This window comes from Lytechinus variegatus, chromosome 10 (genome assembly GCF_018143015.1).
Source record: "Lytechinus variegatus isolate NC3 chromosome 10, Lvar_3.0, whole genome shotgun sequence".
In the NCBI taxonomy this organism is placed as follows: Eukaryota; Metazoa; Echinodermata; class Echinoidea; order Temnopleuroida; family Toxopneustidae; genus Lytechinus; species Lytechinus variegatus.
Window position 1 is genome coordinate 12,638,584 of NC_054749.1, and position 23,562 is coordinate 12,662,145.

The 23,562-nt window shown below is 36.2% G+C and overlaps 1 protein-coding gene across 4 annotated transcripts in view; it reads right to left on the reverse strand.

Annotated features, from left to right (window-relative positions):
* Positions 1 to 580: 580 nt before the first annotated feature.
* LOC121422363 (transmembrane channel-like protein 7) overlaps positions 581 to 23,562 on the reverse strand; it is a 38,425-nt gene continuing 15,443 nt past the window's right edge. For 3 of the 4 annotated variants that reach the window (XM_041617357.1, XM_041617356.1, XM_041617355.1), the window contains exons 5-19: positions 17,812 to 17,896; positions 16,480 to 16,740; positions 16,165 to 16,313; positions 14,422 to 14,569; positions 12,449 to 12,601; positions 11,460 to 11,611; positions 10,558 to 10,654; positions 9,445 to 9,459; positions 7,869 to 7,966; positions 6,668 to 6,763; positions 6,077 to 6,152; positions 5,599 to 5,729; positions 4,792 to 4,956; positions 2,651 to 2,729; positions 581 to 2,248 (exon numbers count right to left, since the gene is read on the reverse strand). In XM_041617357.1, the coding sequence (XP_041473291.1) occupies positions 1,907 to 2,248; positions 2,651 to 2,729; positions 4,792 to 4,956; positions 5,599 to 5,729; positions 6,077 to 6,152; positions 6,668 to 6,763; positions 7,869 to 7,966; positions 9,445 to 9,459; positions 10,558 to 10,654; positions 11,460 to 11,611; positions 12,449 to 12,601; positions 14,422 to 14,569; positions 16,165 to 16,313; positions 16,480 to 16,740; positions 17,812 to 17,896 (2,047 nt within the window). In that variant the 3' untranslated portion in view covers positions 581 to 1,906. The remainder of the gene's footprint in view (positions 2,249 to 2,650; positions 2,730 to 4,791; positions 4,957 to 5,598; positions 5,730 to 6,076; positions 6,153 to 6,667; positions 6,764 to 7,868; positions 7,967 to 9,444; positions 9,460 to 10,557; positions 10,655 to 11,459; positions 11,612 to 12,448; positions 12,602 to 14,421; positions 14,570 to 16,164; positions 16,314 to 16,479; positions 16,741 to 17,811; positions 17,897 to 23,562) is intronic. The other variant, XM_041617359.1, reaches the window with a different exon arrangement.

Here is a 23,562-nt window from a genome sequence, read left to right on the forward strand (position 1 = left end):
GGCACTTACAATTTTGCGACAAGAACAAGGTGCTTGGGCCGAGTGCTTGTGCATATTGTGAATACCAAATTTTCATTTTGCAATATATATTGTGTAAAATCTTTTCTTCTTATCCTTCTCCTTTCTTCTTCTTCTTGTAATTCTCCTCCCTCTCCTTCTCCTCTTTCTTCTTTGTCTTAATTATGCGTGTGTTCTATATTAACTTTTTATCACAAATATGACTTAAAATGCAGTAGTCATTACTTATTGCATTAAGTCTCTGATATACATGTACTTCTCAGCTATGCAAATACTTTAATACCACTGCTTGAGACTGTATACACCTTATAACATATTGTATATCCATGTGCCATTCAGTCTTTGTAACTGTGATACATGGGCCCTGTTGTACAAAGAGTTACGATTGATCCAATCAATCGCAACTATGGAAAGCCAGCAAAGTCAACATATGAAATGCATGTTTGTTCAAAAAATTCTAGATATGAATCCATATCCATAAATTCATTGATTTCTTGACAATTTGGGGTGTTCTCCTTTGATTACAAAGGACATTTTGCAAATTTCCTGTAGAAAAATTTATGACACTGATGGATTCCCATAGAGTTACGATTGATCGGATAAATCGTAACTCTTTGTACAACAGGGCATGATGTAATAAATACCATACCATTTTCTAGGCTCACACACTCGAAGAGATCACATTTCCTTTCTATTACGAATCTCAGGCATATCTAGTATGCGCTCCTTACTAAGTGCATCAAAATCCTTGCCATATCCTTTTGTTTGAAAGAATGCCATATGAACAACATGATGCACCCTAATGCACAAAACTACACCCAAAAATGCATGGCTGGAAAGTTGTGTATAATTAAATCATGAGCATATGCACTCGCTGTTGGCTACACCCTTGAACCTGTCTTACAATAAATTATAGATGTATTGCATAATAAGTGTAAATTACACGAAGTTCAAAATAATAGTACATCAAGCACTATGTGACCTTGTCATTGTGAGGTTACTGATTCAGAATAAAAATGAACATTATAACTTTACATTATGTACATTACTTATATAATAAGGAGACACTATTCATACCTCAAGCAAATCACATCAGTTTCTGTGCAAATAAATTCAGCTTTTTTACATTACACAGGGATACAAATCTGAGGTTCTCAGCAATATCTGTCACAGTAATGAAGAGATACAAGAGTTAACAAGCCGATTGCTGTAACTTCATTTGCCTACCAGTTTCACAAGATAAAACTCAATCAAGTCCACCATAGGAATACATGTTTATACATGTAATTCAAGCTGCATTTAGAGTAATTTCAGTTCAATGTGACAGGATACCGGAACAATTTTTTTGAAGAACGAACAAAGGAGAGCCTTGGAAAGTAGTCATTATTAACCCGATATTATAAAATAACTTTCTATAATATCAGATAAAACTGCTTAATATGTCTGACATCAACCTTATAATGGTCCATATTCACAGGCAAATTTGAGTTTTAAATAGCCCGAATTCGAGCTTCAAATATGTAATTAAGATTTGATGTTGCTATGCAGGTGAGACAAAAACAAAGCAGACTGGATAAAAGAGCTTGATAAACTGCATCATCATTAAAACATTGCAACAGAAGGATTGCATTGGATTGGATTGGACTCCATGATGGTATGGCAGTCAAGAAACTGAGAGGATGTTTGCTACAGCGACTGGTATCATTGGGCTCTTATGTTATGCCTGCTGTTCGTCGGTGAGGGGCACGGGGAGGATCTAGGTGACAGGTGCGGTAAGAGATGGAGGCTTGAAGGGGACAATGCTCCCTCTCTCCGGTGGTGATGGCATTAGTATTGTGATGCTACAAAGACAAAGAAACTATGAGGATGTTTGCTACGGCGACAGATATCATTGGGCTCCCATGTTATGCCTACTGCTCCTTGGTGAGGGGCGCGGGGAGGGTCTAGGTGAGAGGCGAGGTGACAGATGGGGGCTTGAAGGGGACACCTCTCCCCCTCTCTTTTGATGAGGATGATGGTGATGGTGTTTATGCTTTCTCCTACCATCTGCCCGTGGGCTGCGGTGTTGCCCGTTAGGCGCCGATGCCGTCGACGGGGAGGGGGACCGGATGGCTCGCCCGTTGTTGCTGAACAGGATACTGTCGTTTGGATTGGTGATGCCCAGCTTCTTATTACGTTTCTTGATCGCATCTTGGAGCATGCGAAGTAAAAAGCGTTTGTCTTTTCCCTCCTGTAAACAAAAGGTTAGGGACATGTATCAATGAATTTAACCGACATATTTTCAAATGTAATTTATGTTAAGTTTGCTCATTAGTGAAAATGTGCATGTATTTACATAATGGAGTAGAGTGGTATTTGCTGTATCATTTAGATCAAAGAAGCATATCAGTGAAAGTTTGACGAAAAGGGTAATGAAAGAGTCGCAAAATATTTGATAACGTTAAATCACTTGAGAAATAGGATAGGAAGAGAAGGACAAAGACAGAGAAAGATGGGGGAGGGGGGGAAAGAGATTAGGGGGAGAAGATGCAAGAGAAAGTGAGAGAGAGGGACAGACAGATAGCCAGACAAGACAGACAGACAAGAAAGACAGAAACAGATAGACTTGGTGAGAGAGTGAGAGTAAACTCACCAGATTGATTTGATGCTGTAGCCTCTTGACGGTCTCCTTGTAACCCATGGCTACGGATCTTCTATAATACACCAGCAAACTGAATAACAGACACAAAGTCATGAAATCAGAGATTACTCACCACATGAAAAGTTCATGTACTAGTTAACAAGTGCATTGTTACCTAATAACTGGGAATTTTAGATTTTTATATCATACTAATGATAATAGTCACATTAGCACTTAATACTTAATGTACAGTATTTAACCCTAAGAAGACTAGGGAGGCTGATTCAGCCACACCCCTCAACATTCTTCGCGACAAATCCGCCGTACGAAAATTTTTGACCGCGTTGCTTGCTGACTTTTTACTTCCAAGTCTCATGCAACTTTTGAGACCAAAATTGTGACGTCCGGGTAAGCAGTTCTGGAATTATGCAACATTTTGTAAGTGCATGCAGACCCAAAATTGCTCAAAAACGTGAATTTGTGTACAAATCCAATGCAACTAGTGTTTTTAGCCAAAATTCATAAAAATGTTTCATTATTTTTCCTTTCCTGCTTAAAATCAATTCATTTTATCTTATTTCATGGTCAAACTAAAGTCCCCAACGATTTCCATTGAAAAAACAATGAAAAACAGAAAGTCAATATACAAGGAAATATATAAGAAATTTAAAAAACAAAAAAATACATAAGAAAATAAATGTGATGTTGACATCTTTTGAAATGTGACGAGATGCCTATAAAGAGTATATGAAACAAAAATTAGCATTTTAGGGGCATTATTTATTTAATTAGAGCAAACTAATGATTTTACGCATTAATTAGCATAAAATAATGAGCAATGAGATTTTTCGCAGAAGTCGATATATAGTTCTGTAGATAATGCCATGGGTAACGCATGTGCTAATTTTTGTTGCGATCGCGCGATTAACGGCCGAGATCATAAGAGGGGGGACTGAATCAGCCCTCCCCCAGTCTTCTTTAGATGTCAAAATAACCCAGTCTATTTAGGGCTTTACATTGTAATTACCATTACCCTGGGTATTGTATCCTGGCAGAATGCATGTACTCTCTCCACTCCATGGGGAATACTTGAACAAGAGTTCCATGCCTCAATTCTTATATAGGCTTTTGCATCCTATCAGGCACCTATTAACTATTTACCTGGGTGGAGAGCGGCAAAGTAAGGATTGACGCACTGCCAAAGGACGCTAGGCCATGGTGGGTTTCAAACACATAACTCTCTTATTACAAGGCAAGATTCAGATCACTCCACTAGAATGCTTCCAATGAAAAATATGATATCACAACAAGAAAAAGGTAGCGATATTAGACTGCCAGTAGAGGGAGCCGTTTAAAATACCATACCGATAATGCTTTAACCCTATCTAGGCCGGGGGGGTGGGCCTCGGAGGCCCCCCCCTCAACGAATATTTTTACCGCGCAAATTTTTTTGACTGCGCCGCTCGCTGACTTTTTACTTTCAAGTCTTGCGCAACTTTTGAGACCAATTTTGCGTCACCCGGGTACGTGGTTCCGAAATTACGCAACATTATGTAAGTGCATGTCAGACCAAAAATTGCTCAAAAACATGATTTCGTGTACAAAGTCAATGCAAATTGTGTTTTCAACCAAAATTCATAAATGCATGATTATTTTTAGTTTTGCTGGTCTAAATGTATTTATTTTATGCTTTTTATGATCACAGAAGAGTCCCCAACAAATTTCATTGAAAAAAAAATGAAAAACAAAAGGTCAAAAAACAAAGAAATACATAAGAAATTGCAAAAAACAATATAATACATAAGAAAATGATTTGATATCGCAATTTTTTTCATGTACACTTGCTAAGAACACCACAAAGAGTTTCTATACCGAAAATTAGTACATTTGGAGCTTTATTTAGGGAGTTAGAGGAAAAAGAATGATTTCTCATACTAATTACGCATAAATTAGCATAATCACTTAATAGCAATTCGCATGAAAAATCTTACTATACAATCTTGTAGATTATGTCCCAGGCAACCCGCGTGCCGATTTTCGGCGCGATCGCGCGGTCGACGGCCGAGATCTTAAGGGGGGGCCTGGGAGGCCCCCCCCCGGCCATATGAACTCCCAAAATACCCCGGCCTAGATAGGGTTAAATGTAAACTCACATGATCATGAGTATGATTCCTATGAGAACACCAGGGCTGGTGAGTAAGATGACCACGGTCGTGATGACTCTATCAGATTGCTGCCATTTACCGAAGAGATCTATCACCACGTCGTAGGTAGCGTTCCTACCTCGGAACGGCCCACAGGAAGCCGAAGGTTCAATCCTGAAGAAAGGAAGCATTTCAATTCAATTATTGTCATTAGAAAGTATACATACATGTACAATAAAACAATGGAAATAGACCTTATGCATATGATATCAAAGCGCAACCCCTCATAGGATATAGGAATGTGCATGAACAGAGATGTCAGAGATGCAGCAACTGCGAATCACCAATGTATGCAAGGTAATGGCTTCAGTCTCTAATATGGCAGCACAATGTCATCAATGTAATAAACATTACAGAGATGGAATTTTAAAATAATCTTGACATTTAGGGCCTCTCATGATATTAGCATCGACTTAGAGATCATGGACAATCAAAGCCAGACTTCACATTAAGGGCCTCTGTATATACACAAAGCAACATCATGTGCTTTCACTGCTAGGGGCATTTTCATAAAGCTGTTCGTAAGTTAAGAGCAACTTTAACATTGACAGGTGAACCTTTCTTATGCGCTAACCATCGCCAATTCAATATACCACTTACCACAAGAAAGGATCACCCGTTTTTCAAGTCGCTTATAACTTACGAACAGCTATATGAAACAGCAGCCCAATCTCCTACATGAAACACTTTATAAAAATACTAACAAATAGTGATAATCATGGTTTTTGTTTCAAGAGAAAAATATGTCCGACTTACTGGACGACACTGTATCCAAATGCTCCCAGGCATATCATGAACATGAGGAACAGGATCCCTAAGAATACTGTCTTTGCTAGTCCTGCTTTCCAAGGTCTTAAAGATGGCTTGCAGTTGTATAAGACACTGACCTACGGGAGATTCCATATGAAAATATTCCATAAGCTAATGTCATATCATAAAGAAATAAATGTATGACACAATAATACATCTATACAATCATTTCTGTACCAACAATACAAGATGAACAATAAAAATAATGTCTTTTTTGAAGTGTAACTGGTTTTCAGGTGCATTTAACTTAGTGGGCAATGTTCATGCCTTGTCTTAAAGAATGACCAAAATACTGCCTATGTGTAGTCCTGCTTTCCAAGGTCTTAAAGATGACTCGCAGTTGTATAAATCACTGACCTAAAGAAGATTCTATACAACATATTCCATAAAATAATTATAAGGAATTACATGTATGGCACTTTACCTTTTTGACATAAAAGATGAGGACGAGTTTGAAGATATTGATGACCATGAGTAAAGGTGAGAAATACATGCCAATCCTGAAAGAAGTGGAAATTAAAATGCAATCAGCAAGTAAACATATTAATCGTTGATATCGAGATAAATATAAATATAAATAATTTTTTTCCCCTCCACAGGGATTTCTATGAATTGTTGAACGTAGCAAAATATCTTTCTGATGGCAAACTAAATTAATCGCAATAAAATATATAATTACAATCAAGTAAATACAATCATCCAGTAAATAAACCATAATGAAAATACAATCAATGAATCATCCATTAAATAAAATCATCCACTACCAGTTTATACATCTGGTAAAGACAATCATCCAATAAATACATTCGATGAATCATCCAGTAAATACAATCATCCAGTGCTGGTAAATGCAATCATGAAGTAAATACAATCATCCAATAAATACAATCATCTAGTAAATACAATCATCCTGTAAATACAACCAGCAGCTATAAATCACAATTAAGTTAAAACAATGGCATACTTGTTAAACCCTTCATGAAACGGACCCCATGTGGACATTTTTTACACTTACCAAGTATATGTTTGAGACTGAATAAGATCCATTGTGTTACGAGCAATATCAAACTCAGGAGAGGCAAACGATTGGCAACAATGATCTTTACCAATCCTGTGAATAAATGAAAAAAAACATACAAGAAAACATATATAATGGTGCTACATGTAACTTTTCTTATACTCAGATAGCTAATGACCAGTGCCGGCCGCACAGAAACATTTTTAGCCTATCAGAACGCTAACAGTAAGCTGAGTCACATTTTTCGGATTCTGAAGTCAAAATATTTATTTCAATGTGTAAGTAATGCATTGCTGCAACATTAGGAATCGCTACCACATTACCACTTGTCAGGGCCTCTGTTAGCGCATTGTTAGTGCTAACAACGTTTCTGTAGGCGCCGTCAATACAGGACAAGTCTATTGTGTTTTGAATTACCCTTACTCCAACAGTGCTTAGAATAAGATGCAGAGAATAAAACAATTGAGCATGGCAAAGAAGGAGCAGTTTCTAATAGCAGTTGCATGAAGCACTTGATGGATATCACATAAAATAATATTTTAAATAAAGTTGCAAATTTATCAAAGATGGGCCAGACGGCATGTTCAGATTTATTATGAAATATGTAATGGAAAATATTATGGCATCTACTTTGATTTTCATTAAGGATACTGTAGAACAGAGTCCTAGGGGCATTTCATGAAAAGCTTTGTCAGTGATGTTAATTGATTAGTTTGCTTTCAGCCAATCAGATGCAAGGATTTGTCAGGGAAAATCACTGACAAGACGTTCCATACAACACAGCCCTACTACTCAAAGAAATTACTGTGGAGCGTTGTGGCCCAGTGGATTAGTCTCCGGACTTTGAAACAGGTGGCCCAGTGGATTAGTCTCCGGACTTTGAAACAGAGGGTCGTGGGTTCAAATGCCAGCCATGGTGTAGTTTCCTTCAGCAAGAAATTCATCCACGTTGTGCTGCACTCAACCCAGGTGAGGTGAATGGGTACCTGGCAGAAATTTATTCCTTGAAATGCCCCAGCGCTGTAAAAGGCTGCGGGGCTAAAGCCAGGGTAATAATATCCAAGTCCTTTGGAAGCGCATAGAAACGTTATTTATAATGTGTTATGCGCTATACAAGAACTGTCTATTATTATCATTATAAAAGGAGAGGAGGGGGGGTTAATGATTACAAAATCAATAAATACTGAATGATCATTACCTTCTGATGAACTCCAAGACAAAGGTGGCTAAACTTTGGAGGATGAAATCTACAATGACAAGCTTGTATACTTCAGTCCCAATAAAGGTTTCCCAACACTAAAAAATAAAGATAAGAAAATTGATAAATAATCATTCAAAACCATTAAATAGCCTTTCTGATGAATTCTATAGATATTGTGTTGGTAACTTATTTGCTGACTAGTCTGTACCCCCTCCGTCTACTTTCCATTTTGTCTCATCAAACATGGTCTAAGTCTAGTTTGTCTATAACATCTTCGTCTACAAACCATTTAGTCTAATCGCCATTGAGCCCATTTACCATTTTGTCTAATTTCCAGTTATGCTTTACCTATTTCACCCCATATCAAGTTGGTCTCTCACTACTTAGTCTGTATGGTTAAATGAATGGTTCACGAACCAAGTTTCGTTTGACAAAGTAAAAATTAAGAGAAGAGGTAGATATGAGAACAATTGAAGCACTAGACTAAATGAGAATTCTTAGACTATGAGGGTATTAGACCAATAATTTTTTTTACAAATATTTACTAGAGCAAGTAATTTCTGCATCTCATAACATATATGCCATCAATATCTTTAGAGGCCTGAGGGTATACCCCTTTTCCCTACTACAAATAGTTCATTGACCCTAAATGACCTTTGACCTTGGTCAAGTGACCTGAAACTCGGGCAGGATGTTCAGAAAATACTTGATTACCAATTACCCGTATGTCCAAGTTTCATGAGCTACTATCCATGTTATCAATATGATGACATTTCAAAATGTAACCCAAGGTTAAGATTTCAATATTGATGCCGCTGCCTTCTGAAAAGCGGCACCTATAGTCTTGCTCTGCTTTGCAGGCGAGACAAAAATTGAAGGCTGAATTCAACTGAATGATTCCAAAGTGTATGGGAAAAAAATAAGGATAAACAAGTCAAATTATTAGTGAGATCCTGGGATCTATTGTTTAAATGAGAAATGTAATCATTTTTGAAAGATACACATTGTGGTTAATAGACTGTGCTGAGTACACTCTCATCAACCAATCTCTAAGCATTAATGCAAATGAGTGACACCACAATAAGGGTGCAACGTAAGTGCATGTATGATGAAACACACAAATTGGCCTTGTAGAAATAACATAGGTACATGTAGTATTGTTTAATTTTTTATAATTATTCATAATCATCCAAAATGTACTGTTGCACAGTTAGGTGACGTCATAATATTAGATTCATTGCACTACATTTATTTACCTACATAGGAAAATAAACAATGACAAAACATTTGCTCCGATCCTAATAACTCATAGGGCATAGGGTTAGAGTTAGGATTGTAATTGATGGGTTTTTTTGTTCACAATAATGTAAAGATAATCATTACGGTTTCTTTAGTTTTCCAGGATATATGTTACTTATATATTTGGCTGTTTGGTACTAGTAAATGTTAATATCCTAAATTTTAGTGACTAAGTTTTGAAATATTGGATCAGTATGTGCAATGTAATGTGAATGTGTACAGATGCGGAGTGCTTTCTATTGAACACCGATTATCATTTCTATTCTAAACTTACTACTATACCCCGATACTGTGTTGCAGAAAGATAAGTGGGAAAAGATGAATGCATTATAAAGCATAAACAAGATCCATATCAAATCCGTATCTCACTGGATGTCAACATGAAAATATTACAACTGTGACTGTTCCAAGTTAAATTATAGTCAATTCAAATGCCTAGAAATTTGGTTTCTTGTTTTTGAATGGTATAAAAATATTGTTAGAAAACATACAACATGTATTTAGTTTGAATGTGATGAATATAAAAAAAACTTTGTTTGGTTATACTTGTATTTAGGGAGAGTTTGTTAGCTCTAAACCACAATGATAATTTCTTCAATTTTAAAACAAGTGTTGGAATAAGTATATTTACATGTAGGTTTTTGTGTGAATAGAATAATGTACATTTGTATCATCTGCAAATAAAACATACATGTACATTCATTCTCTACATGTAGATGCATTCACAATGTCATTCATATATATATATATATATATATGAAAAATCAAGGGACCCAAAATAGATCCTTATGGTACTCCACATTTCACGGTGCAATTATTGGATAATTTAGATTAAAAACAAACATAATGGCATCTTTTGCTTACATAGTCTTTAAACCAAGCAAGAACCATACCCGACTCCATATTTCATTAATTTACAAAATAAAATGTTTTTTTCCAGTAATTTAATAATACTTGATAACAAAGAAATTGGTCAATAGTTTGTGACAAGATATGGGTCATCTACTTTATGTGTTGGAATCATTTTTGCAAAAAAAGATGTAGACTGAAAATATGTGATGGTGGGGAGGCAATAATTTTTGTTTTTCAATAGATAGATGCTTATTCCATCAGGCCCACAAGATTTAGTCAATTTCATGGACCTAACAATTTCTAAAATCTCTTATTCTTCATATATCCACTAACTCCTGAGGCACTGTATATCCAATATTGAATATTCTTATTCAAGGAGTGGTAGAAGATTTCACATTTGGTGAAAAAGAGACATTCTATTCAACTCTGCTACATCTTCTTGATTAAAGCATAATTCTTTCACCTCATGCAAAAATCTTGTACCATCACAAAAATGCCTATTCACAATTATTATAAAGTGCAACTTTGATCGTACCACAACACAGTTTTGCGTTGACTCCTCTGTACAGCTGATTTGATTGAGCCAGAAGTAACACAACACACACAGCACTGAAGCCTTCATAAGAAATGTTCTATATACAGAGAGGGTTTGGAAGAAAAGACAAGTGTGGTTAATATACTACATGCTACTTCTTCTACATTACATGTAGAATAACTTGGGGGTTCAATAATTCATGAGCAAATCAATTAGTCTTATAGCAAATCCATTTTCAACAAATTTTGGCAATGCCTTTGAAAAGGACTTCAATCAATAAGCTACATGCATATATAAAATATAATTGTGGAATCCTGTGAATGTCATACATCGTAACATGACAGACGTGCATGTATGAATGCACAGTTTATTCATACTACCATTATTATGCATGAATTCCAGTTAGGTGCTTCATAAAGATAGATCTGCATATGACAATTTCTAAGCCAGTAAGGCAGATATAAAAACAGCTCTTTTAATAGATGCTCTTGTTATGTTATTTTTAAGTATATGAAGGAAAATAATTTCCATCAAGTTCTCTCTATAAGCTATCCATATTCATCAGACACATGACAAATGAACTAATGGGATGGTACAACATGCATTATTAATCGAAACTGAGCTGATAACTGGAGAATAAATGGTAGTGATTTTTTTTTTACCCGATTGCTAAGAAAGCATGAATGGTTGTAAGCAAGCATCTAGAGGACCAACGGCTTAAGGTCCTCTCCAAGGACCTGGTAATAATGATATAAATGACTTACCAAAAGGCACTAGCACACCAAATGGGGAATCAAGCCCGGGTCATCAGAATACAAAATCCCTGCTCTACGGACTACCTCATATGTCAATATTAATTTTCAAAGCTATGATTACGATATTTTGGACAAATCTTGCTTTACCTGAAGAGTGAAACATAAAGCTGCATTCTTGGGTTTGAATATTTCTCAAATGAGCTGAGAACACTGAACATGTAAGGCAGCATCAGGTTATAACCACTGATGACAAGGGGGATGGCCAGTTCCCGTACCACTGTCAGTCCAGAGTCTATCTCCTGCCAGTCGATAAAAAGTATTATAACACGGTGTAAACATATATTATATTCATGGTAACTAATCACCTTCGAGGGAACATCGGGTTATATCCACTGGTAACAAGAGAGATAGTCAGCTCTTGTATCACCATTAGTCTAGAATCTTATCTCCAGCCAGTTAATAGAAAATATCATAACAACGTTACGTGTAAACATGCATTATAGTAATGCTAAGCAATCATGAACAAGGAAAATCAGATTACATCCACTGACAAAATGAGGGATAGTCAGCTCCTGCATTACCATCAATCTAGAATCGTTCTCCTGCCAGTCAATAGTATAAAATAATACACATCATCATGGGCATAAGTCAGAATTACACAAAGTACCTTTAGAAAAGCTCTATCAAGTTTGGACTATGTCAAATGTGGTTGAGAGTAATTATTCTAATGCTGGGGGAAAATGGTGTGCATTACATGCTTCATGGGATAGAAATATGTTGTATGGACCTTTCTTATTTGATAAATCAGTGGCTGAAAAAATTTAGTCCATCCATAATGAGGATGCTGACAAATTAGAACAGGATTACCATGAATTATTGTTCAACCGTAAATAAGAAGGGAAATAAAACAAATAATACACCAGGCACTTTTTTCAAAATTGTGAGTGGGGATTATTCATCCTCTGACAACACTACGTCTTTTCCTTGGTGCCCAGAACTTACATGAATAATCCCTACTTACACTTTCAAAATCATACACCTTGTATAATTGTATGATTTAAAAAAAAAATTCAATTTCTTGTGAGTTAAGGATTGTACATACACAAAAGTTCTACAAAACTTCATAGATAACTTACCGCTACCACGCTATCATACATGAAGTGTACGAGATAGGAGGCGCCTGCTATAATTGCCAAGACGATGATGTTGATGGTGAGACGTAGCATATAAATACCAAATTTTCTACAGCAGCTCATGCTGTCAGAGCTGTGGTGTGTTGTCAGCGCTTCCTGTGAGACACCAGAAGGGGAAAAAATAAAATCAGAAAGAAATATATAATAATAATAATAACAATAATAGCCAATTTTTATAAAGCACTTTTCCCAGAATGGCCCAAAGCGCGTTACAGCATATTATTACCCCGGTCATTGGATTCATTTCAATCAAGCACGAAAAGTGCACAATTCCACTCCCTGGGGAGCATTCCTTGCATTCATCGCAGCCACATTATGGCGCTGGCAAAATCAAACATACATTATCTTACGCATCCTACGGGGTACCCATTTAGCACCTGGGTCAAGAGTGGCAAAGTGTGGATTAACGCCTTGCCAAAGGACGCTAGACCGCGGTGGGATTCGAACACACGACCCTCTGTTTACAAGGCGAGAGTCAGAACCACTACACCACAGCTCTTCCACAGTTCTTCTTATCCCATAGAGCCGATATCAACTATCGATAGCAAAAATAATTCCTTCACAGTACCCAGATGTGTGGTGTGAGGGGTACTTCCGGTTCGAACAGCTGATTGTTGTTTCCCGGCTTTAGGAACATCTTAGGCATTTCCATAACATATGTACGTCTGACCCCCTTATATGTGGGACCTTCGAGAAATTTTCTGTCTCTGATTTCTTGTTCTTTTGACAGTCTCTAATGCTCTCAAATGACCATGACTTGGTCAGAGTATGAAGTGAAGTAAAACTGGAGAAAAATGGTGGTTGGATGCACAAAAAGGTTGATTGTATGGAATTGCCCCTTATTTTTTAACTGTCAACTGCTGAAATTGATCCAAGATCCTACTGCACCATTCTTGAATGATACTTCATTGAACACCCTGCACATTAATATCTTCTTTACAATCTAGAAAGACCATTCATTTTTCCTTATCTAATATTCTTGATTCGCAGTAGGATGTGAACTTGAAGCCCTGCTAAGAGTTTTTAGATGTTCAAGCGGTCTTCACCCTTATTCCACAGCAAGTCATCATCCCGGGGACCGTTTCATCAACATTTTTGTCAGATCTGACATCTTTCCTTGATTCTGATTGGCTGAGAGGCACTGTTACTATAGTACCTGTCGGATAAAGTGGGACTTGTCGGATATCGGATAAAACCTCCGATAGGTCCTTTCATGAAACGCTCCCCCAATCACTAACAGATACATGAAGCGATTCAGGTACTTCCGTATAATTCTTTATAATCCTTTCGGAAGAATCCGATCTAAGATCAGCAACCTCCCATTTCTGCTATAATTACACATAGTCTGCAGACACAGACCTTCTGTTTCGCATTATGCACAACCAAAGTCTGAAGTAGTGAGACTAGATCCACTCATGTACTCTAGCTGCTACTGACACAGAGTTTGGAGTCAAGTCTTCTCCACTCTAACCATGGTTTACAAAGCGCAGCAGAGTATATCTATATAGTGCCTGCACTATACAAATTTGTAATATTATCATATAAACTAGAAAGAATGCTTTGTGCAAGTAAAAAAATCACGAGTACAAGTCCCACATACAGTGAGAGAAGTCATATGGGGAAAGATCATTTTGATATGCAGCCGCTGTTTTATGGAATAATCTGCTGGAAAATCTAAGGTATATAACAATATATGAAAAGTTTAGAAAGAGTTTGAAAACACATTTATTTAGCATTTTGTAGACAATTAGGAACCCAGTGCTCTCCTCTCCATCTCCACTTGCAAAAAGCGCAATTTTGCCTATCTATTATGCACTATACAAAACATTTCATTATTATTTTTATTATTATGAACTGTCAAATTTGAGTCTGTACTAGTAGACTACATGTACATTACACCTGCCAGTTGTGCTTACAGCTAATTCCAGATAGATGCTCTTGTTCTTCAGCCCTGATGTGGACTCGGAGGTAATGCTGTAGTCCCATCCACAGAAAACCTTGGCAGTAAAGAAGTTGTAATGACGATCACCGGTCACAAAGTACTGCCTATACGCCTTGGACATTCTGAAAATAAAAAACAAAATTTTTCAAAGATTAACCCTAAAACTAGGAGGGCGGATTCCGTCCCCCTACAATTTTCACGATAAATCCGCCGCACAAATTTTTCAACCGCGACTCTCACCGGCCTTTTTTTTAATCTCGCACAACTTTTAAGAAACGCGATTACGAAATCACGCAACATTATATACCGGGTAAGTGCATGTCAGACCCAAAACTGCTAAAAAACGTGCATTCAAGTACAAATCCAATGCAAATTATGTATTTAGCCAAAATACATAAAAGTATCATTTCTACTTTTACTGATTGATTTTACTGAATTTTGTCTTGTTTATGATCAACATCAAAGTCTGCAACAATTTCCATCGAAAAAAACAAAAAAGTCAACAAAAAAGAAATACATAAGAAATTTAAAAAGCAATAAAATACATGTACATAAGAAAAAAATTGTGATACCAAATTTTTTTGAGGTACATTTGATCAGGATCCTACAAAGTGTCTGAGAATAAAAAATGAGCAGTTTTGAGGCAGTATAATAGTTGATTAAAGTGTCAAATATTAGTCTGTGCTTGTAGACTAGATATCAACCAGACTAATGGGGTGCTGCAAGAAACTTGCGATGAATTGCAAGTCAATTTTCAGTCCCTAAATCAATCATATGTCTTGCAGTTAATTGCAAATTAGTGATTGATTGTCAATCTGCTCCATGAAACAAGAAGTCAAATCTGATTCGCTATAATTAGCAATGATCTATTAGTTGTAAAAATTGCAACAGAATATTGGCAATTGATCGCAAATATTTTCTTGCAACACCCCCTTAGAAAGTAAGCAAGCTGATGGTGATGTCAAAACAGAAACAAGAATACTTGCTTACTTATGTATCTTGTACACATAGGCCTTATTTTGTGAACAGTAAAGAGTTATCATAAAACCTAAGTATATTCTATGACTAGCTATTCATTTATACACGTACTAGTCAATGAGAGACAATACCCAGTGCAGGTTGGTTTGCTCCCTCTTTAACAGGCACTTAAAAGCCACTTAAAAGGTACTTAAAATGTACTTAATAAAATTATTTCCTCATTAGCCCTGGTATTGCCAAGCTGAAACTATCCTGTCAAGCTATTACCAGATTAAAGGCCATCCAGGAAGTAATAGAAACCACTCTATCTAACGGTGACATCCTGGTATCTAGCTTTATCAGGGATAGCAGGTTTACACTTTAGGCTTCAGCGAACAGCTTTCCCTTTTCCCAAAATATAAAATTTCCAAATGTAATTGCACTGGAAATAAAAAATAACAATACTTTGAAGTATTTAATCATCTATATTTGTTTACATCTGATGTAAAATTTCCTTTTATGGGCAATGAATATTCAGTTCTATTGATTGCAAACTTTATAAGGGGGAGAACCCCCTCTGGATTTGCCTAGTCACTTTTGCATCAAGCTGTAATAAAAATTTGCAATCAAAGATATTAGTCCACCACAAACTTAAGTGCCACAAGTCACTTTTTTCAGAACAAAAATAAGATCTTAACTTTTGGGATGAGAAGTTCCTGGGTTTCTGAGAACACCATTGAAAAGAATTGTCACAACTTACCCCTGAGTGATAACGATGAGAACCAGTATGAAGATGAGGATATTAGTAATCAGGTAGGCCAGCGGCATGCTGTAATAGTTCTTGTTATCTACAGTGAACGTCTCGTTAGTGTAGTACCCGCAATACAGTTCAGTATCCTTGAACCAACCCTAGTGAAAATAAAAGAGGGGAAAAAACAAGAAAAGCAAGTAAGAGGGAGATTCAGAGACACATTTACATGAAGAACAAATTCAGTATGTTCATGTTTAATGCTAAGTGTTCAGATCCATCTATTAAATGATACCAATCTAAAAAAAATACTTTGACTTTACTTACTCCTCCCGTCAACAGGTCCCATCCAGAGAAGTTTTCTGAGTGTGGATACCGGGCGCTGGGCTCGTAGATCAGCTGAGGCGTCGTCACAAAGCCAAATGTCAGCAGGAAGACGGGGATGTTGAGAAGAAGTAGCCATTTCAGGAGGAGGAAGTAGGAGGTGACGCCGCTGCCAAAGTTGCCTTCGATCTTCTTGATGGAGCTGCGCCACAGCTCCAAGGAGTAGGTGAAATCGGAGAGGCTCTCCAGGAAGGATTCCCATTTCTGATGGAAGATGAAAAAGTTGTGATCAATCTTTTTGTTCTCACTTGCACTAAAATATCCAAATAGCACAATTTGAAAACCAGGACCCCATCTTACAAAGAGTTACGATTGATGCGATCAATCGCAACTATGGACGGCTAGCAATGTCAACATCTATTATGCATGTTTGTTCATAATATTTTCCAACTATGATGTATATTCATACATTCATTGTTTTCTTGAAAATGTCCTCTGCTTCTCTTTGCATACAAAGGACATTGTGCAATTTTTTGTAGAAAAAATTATGACACTGATTGATTTCCATAGTTACGATTGATCGGATCAATCATAGCTCTTTGTAAGACGGGGCCCTGCTCTTCCAAAATTGTTTTTGTCAATGCCTACCAGCACTCTCATGGATGGAGAGATAGGACTGGGCCAAGTTACATAAATAGTAGTGATTGATCATGGGGCTCTCTGGGACTACTTGTAATCGCCATTTCTGATGGAATAAGAAATCAAAGTGCCCTACCATTGAAAAATCATGGGGAAATTGAATCAATGCGAAATTTGCAAAAGGCCAATTGACTTGCAAGGTATAATACATGTACGTCCGTCGTGAGAGCCCGCCGGACTAATGCTGTAAAAGTTCGGACAGCACGAATATTCTGACCGAGCTCACGACCGTTTATTTACTTTTGGTCGTTGCAGTTCTAGTTTCCAACAATCCAAATTCCTAGACTTTTAGCAGGTATCTTGATTGCTAAACCAAAATAAATAACCTCTGTGAAGTTACGTTTCAAAGTGAAAACACGCAGTTTACTTCTGGTTGGTTAGTCTACTAACTGTCGCTCTCCCATATTAGACCTCCCAGACATGCCGGCGTCTATTACACAACATCTCCAGGCATGCAGCAGAGTGACAGACTTGAATCCCTTCTCTGTTCTGAGATTAGCCTTGATTTTCCCATGATTTGTCAATGGAAGGTTGTTTTAAATTGTAAATTAACTAATTTTGTTATTTTCTTCAACTTATTTTGTTATTTTCTTAATTGTTTAAAGTGATACTGGATTGTCATATACATGTACTTACATAGGCTACTTCATAGAACCATGCTGTACATAAACCAGGGGATTTCTCTTTCCTTGTTCTACTTGATCTTCTGTTCACTTGCTCTCTGTAATAAAAATAAAACATGATGGAGAAATGATTGGGGTGTTCCATAATCTCTTTTCATACGGTACTGTGTTGCATCTTTATGTAGACGTTGAACATGGAGAGGATGATTTCATTCATTCAGGTATAGAATGGGTATCTACTGTATAAGTGAAATTGATGGACTGATTTACATGTCCATACATACATGTAGTATATTTCACTAGACCTACAACATATAAACTGTCAATATACCTCTGCATGTGGCATGAATGGAAATTATACACTGTACAGTGATGTTTTGTACATAACAGTATTAAAAAAATTTTATTTTGCATGAAGCAAACATATTGATCAAACATATTTTACTCATTAGTCCAAGCATTGCAGAGTTTTGCAATAATTTTTTTTTGTTCGCATGTAATTTTGCACCCAAGTTTCCACCACATCAGGCACTGGGAATAAAATAATGATGTCATTCCTTACAATACTCGCAATATGGTATTATTGATGAACTGAAATTTAACAAATTAACTTTCTGATATAATGCAATTGATCCATATAATATATATCAACTGTTAACAATGGAAAATAAACATAATTCATCAACATCAAAGTAGAACAAAATGTCTTTCTTATATGGTGGTTGCCATAAAATGTGATGAACATTAAAGAAAACAAATCAAATTTAACTGTAACACTCGGTGATATGTCTGTGCATGCATATTATCTATTTTTAAGCTTTTCATTGTGGTTGATAGCAAGAAACCAAAAAAAGGACAAGGATATGAAGCTAAAGATCATTAACAAAATCAAAGCCCAAATCCTCCAACACAACTATTCACAAAGTTCCCATGAACTACATTAGAAAGACACACACACACCAAGCTCTATTTATAAGAACAGCAAAATGCAAAAATGAATGAAATCATTTAAACAAAGAAGGAATCTGTATAAAATGCATCTCCAGATTACAGTACTTGTTAGAATTTATCTAAATCTCTCTTTGGATGAAGAACATCTTGATATGCCATTTGAACTATTCCAAGAATTTCACAGGCTATTCAGATCAATTTTTAAATTCACATAGATTTTTTTTATGAATGAATTTACGAAGAGAATCTGAACCAGATAACTACAGGGGTTACCTCCAATGTGAAAGCTAAAATCCCATCAAATGTGGATTTCTAATACATTGGATTGATTGGTTGGATTCAATATTGACAAATTTGATGAACAGGATATATGTATGTAACAGGGCCCCTAACATAAAGCATGGCGAATGATCGAGAGGCTGATTTGTGATCAATCATACATACATGTACATGTAATAATAAAGGCAATCAATCATACAAATTAGCCTATTGATCAATTGCATAAATTCTATGTCACTGGACCCTGAATGAATTGCTGCTACCAACTGATTCTAGGTCAGCAGTATTATCTTTGTAGGAGGATATGATCAGCTGAGAATGAAGGCTTCAAATACCGAATGATTATAAAAAAAATCAATCAGAAACTAGAATGATTGATATTTTTATTTACTTCTGATTCAGAGCATAGTAATTGCAGAATTGTACTGATGCTCATGAGTCATATTGATTCAATTCCAACATTGTTTTAAAGGGAAAACTTAAAAAGGGGTACTCCGACCTGAAAATATTATTTGAAAAGATAAAGAAAAATCAGACAAAACAAAATACCTAAAACTTGATGAAAATCAGGCAAGGAATATAAACAAAGCTATGGCATTTTAAAGATTTGCATTATTTCGGTGAAACAGTTCTGGGCATGTCTTCATGAATATTTGATGAGCAAGCTTATGATGCCATATCCCCACTTGTTCTCTTATACATGTATTTCATTACATGAAATTAGGTTTGTTTAAAGGTAAATGCTAGTTTTGGTAACGATATCAAAATGAGTTCGTACAGAATCCAATGAAATGACCACCAAAGTGTCTGTTTATATAAATAAAACGTATGTGCCAAAGGAAGAAATTGTGTAATTGCTGAGAAATCAGCAAATAAGCACAGGATTCGGGTAGAGCGTCGGGCCCGACATTCAAAGCAATAATTATACACTGTCCCACGTGCGCTTATCTGTGTTGGGGATCTTCAGTCTGAACATTTTTCAGCATAGATTTCAAGATTTTACAAAGTTCAGTTTATGTAACTGTACCAGATCTAGATCCTCGATTATATAGGGGGAAGGCGGGGTAAGTTGTGACAGTTTTTGCTTTTTGCATGTTAGAATTGATATGATTAATAATCTTGTCGAAATAAGTACCTTGCCTTGAAATTTAATTCTTCTGAAATATTTTCCAGCTATATATAACTTTCTATCCCCACACTGAAAGTCATAGTGACCTTTGAAAAAAACGATGTCAAATGGCTCAACTTGCCCCATATATGGGGTAAGTTTGAGCCACCTTCTGGGGTAAGTTTGAGCCACCTTCTGGGGTAAGTTGAGCCACAAAAACTATGTACAAAATGTATGGGGGAGAACCAGCATGTCAATTTCTTGTTTAAAGTCTTTTCACTTGCTAATTCTCTATAAATACTAACACCCTGTAAAAGGAAAAGAGCAGTCATGTAAATTTGCTCCTTTCAGCCTGCATTTCAATCGATTTTTATGGTTTGTTTGTTTTTTAAGATACATTACCATAGGAATTACCATGGCTCAACTTGCCCCATGCTGTTTGGCTCAACTTACCCCAGTCCGAACTTAGTGTGATAATTTTGTATCCACACATTTATTATGCATCCATCATATAAAAGACTATGACAAGAATGAAGATCCATACCTGGACTAATAATGTTGTTATCATGTCTTTATTATATTTAAAGACGTGTGTGTTTATAAAGCACTTATCTATTTCACACTCTTTTTTACTTTTTTGGCTGAAATTCATATTTTTCCCTCTAAAAAACTACTTTTTGTTTCAAAGTTGGAAACAATGTGGTGGGGTTAGGGGTTATGCTATGGGTCATCAATACATGACACCACCACAATGTCTGACTCATTCATTATTGGCCTGGGGCTGGTGGCTCAACTTGCCCCTATGCTCAACTTACCCCGCCTTCCCCTACTGACAATTATTAAGCCTTGTTTTACAGACTTTCTCATGAAATCAGTGTTTACTGCAACTACTGGAATTTCTCTTTAATTTTTTTCTACCAAGAACCAAACAAATTGGATTAACAACTGATTTACATTCCTGCCACGTATTTCATTATGGAGAATAGATATCTTTCACACACTGTATGAAAAATGAAAAATTTATGATTTCATGCCATAACATAATGAAAAATTTATGATTTCATGCCATAACATAAGAAAAACAAGAGTGGTGATGTGACATCATCAGCCCACCTAAATAATATTCATGATGATGTGCATACTGTGTGCATGTAAAGTCTGTTTTCACAAAATATTGCTAAACTTTAGAGTTCAGTAACTTATTTGTGATCAGATTTTGATATTTTCAGAATTTTGCATGGTGAATTTTACTAATTTTAGCCAAGAGTACTGCTTTATCAATTCTGTCGATTTTTTTTTGTGTGTGTGAAAATTTGAATTTAAATGCAATATACATGTACAGTGTGTAAATTTAAATCAGAGTTTTTATTTCCCTTCCAATCACACTAAATTACAGAGCTATATAATTGAAATTCAGATTCCATACTTGAGAAAAATTCATCAAAAGGGGGAAAAATAAGCAAAAAAGAGAAGAAAATCTGACCTTTTGATTACCAGGTATTTATTTTCTATTTGGTCTGTTTTTTCTAAAGATTATTAAATTACATGTACATACATGTATTTTGCAATGGTGTAATGAACGGCCTTTGAGTAACCAAATCTTAATTCAAGTCAGCTGTATTGATTTAAGGATGCTACATACGTACATGTACCTAACGCTGCATTCAGACAACTTAGCAATGTACATAGATCCAAACATTACAATCATTGTATAAACTTGATAAGGACTAATTGAAACTTAGCAAGAACTAGCCTTTAACTTCCTTTCCTTAATATAATCCATCCTTTTATGCAAAAAGGAAGCAAGTGAATTGTCCAAATTTGAATTCATATTTTCATGGTCTGTATGCTCATACTATTCATCTGTCTAGCAAGTGTATCATTAATTGTGGCACATATACAGTGCACATAATTCATGCTATTTTTTATCAAAGGGAAATTCACATTATGTAATTTGTCACTTGCTTTGCTTTTATAATACTAGGGTAGAATCGTTATTCAATGGACTCATTGAACCTTCAACCTCCCATGTTAATCGGGGTGAATCTATTCGTTTCCCCCTTATTCTTAAGTTCCAAGTAAACACGATATTGTGTTTGCACAGTAGCTATTTGCCAAGCATTAGGTCCCGGATCTGTACCAGCCTATTCCTGGTTTAAGTGGACTTTGCCAAACAAACTTTCATAGACACACAGTAAACATACAATGTTGCTAAGTTAGGTTTGATATGTAAATGTACCAGGGAATGTTTCACTACCATGGAAACCTTGATTGTGATTGGCTATTGAGCCCAAGTTTAATGGCAAAGTTACATGTACCATAATTGCAAGTCCTTTATGAAATGAGCCCCTTTCTACATCTACGATGATATGGTCACAAGTGATCTTGATGTTAAAGAATTTGTCAAAAATCAGTGTTTACTGCAACTTTATGAATACCTGTAGTTGGATCTCAATTAATGAACACATTTTGTTAAAAACATAATACACATTTTTTTTTTTACAGAGACAGCAGGAATTCCAATAGAGTCTGCACAAGACTAAAAAATAATCAGGGTAGTCGAAGTGAAACCCTATGCAGGGAAGCCAATAAAAGGCATTGAAAACTTATTGATGTTTCAGTTTTGGAATAAAGCTGTTTTTATTTTGAGGCCTAACATAAAGGATTCTTACAATAAGATGGTATGTGAACACCAGAAAGTATTTCCTACAGTAAACCGATTGGTAATAAGTCTTCCAACATGTACATGTACAAGGATATTGTATCTGCCTATATATGAAAACTGCATTATCACCCGTCTCAGATATCTGAGCTGGTAATTTACAAAAATGTATTGCCCTACATTTTCTGATTATTGGGAAGGGATAGGTATATTGCTTGTATTTTGCTCGATCTCTATGCACGTATTGACTTTGCATGCAGAGACGATGCAAAATATAACCTTGTATTTTCCCTGGTCTCACATCCGGGCATTTGCGGATGCGTAGAAAGAGATACGCTTCATAATGATCCACGCAGCAACAATACCCCTCACAATACAAACACTGGATCCGGGGCTGGAATTTCATCCCTTGGGACACGATCTCATAATTACAATTAGGCCTACATGTGTGTCATAATGTTTAAGTGCAGAGCCTGGCCCTGGTCTAACATGACACAGTAGAACCATATTCTCGAAAAAAATATCTCTATTTTCATTATCATTTTAAGGCCTGATTTGGATGATACTAAAAAGATTGACTGGCTCTTCTTTCGGGGAACATTGTTATTGCCCTTAAAAGAACTATATATTGCCCTTGTCTAAAGACTCGGGCCAATATGATTCTTTTGTGGGCAATATATTTCATGTTCCCCTCAAGGCCAGTCAATATAATGTGTATTCACCTGGGGCCTCCTTTATAAAGATTATGGTATTAAACTCATGGT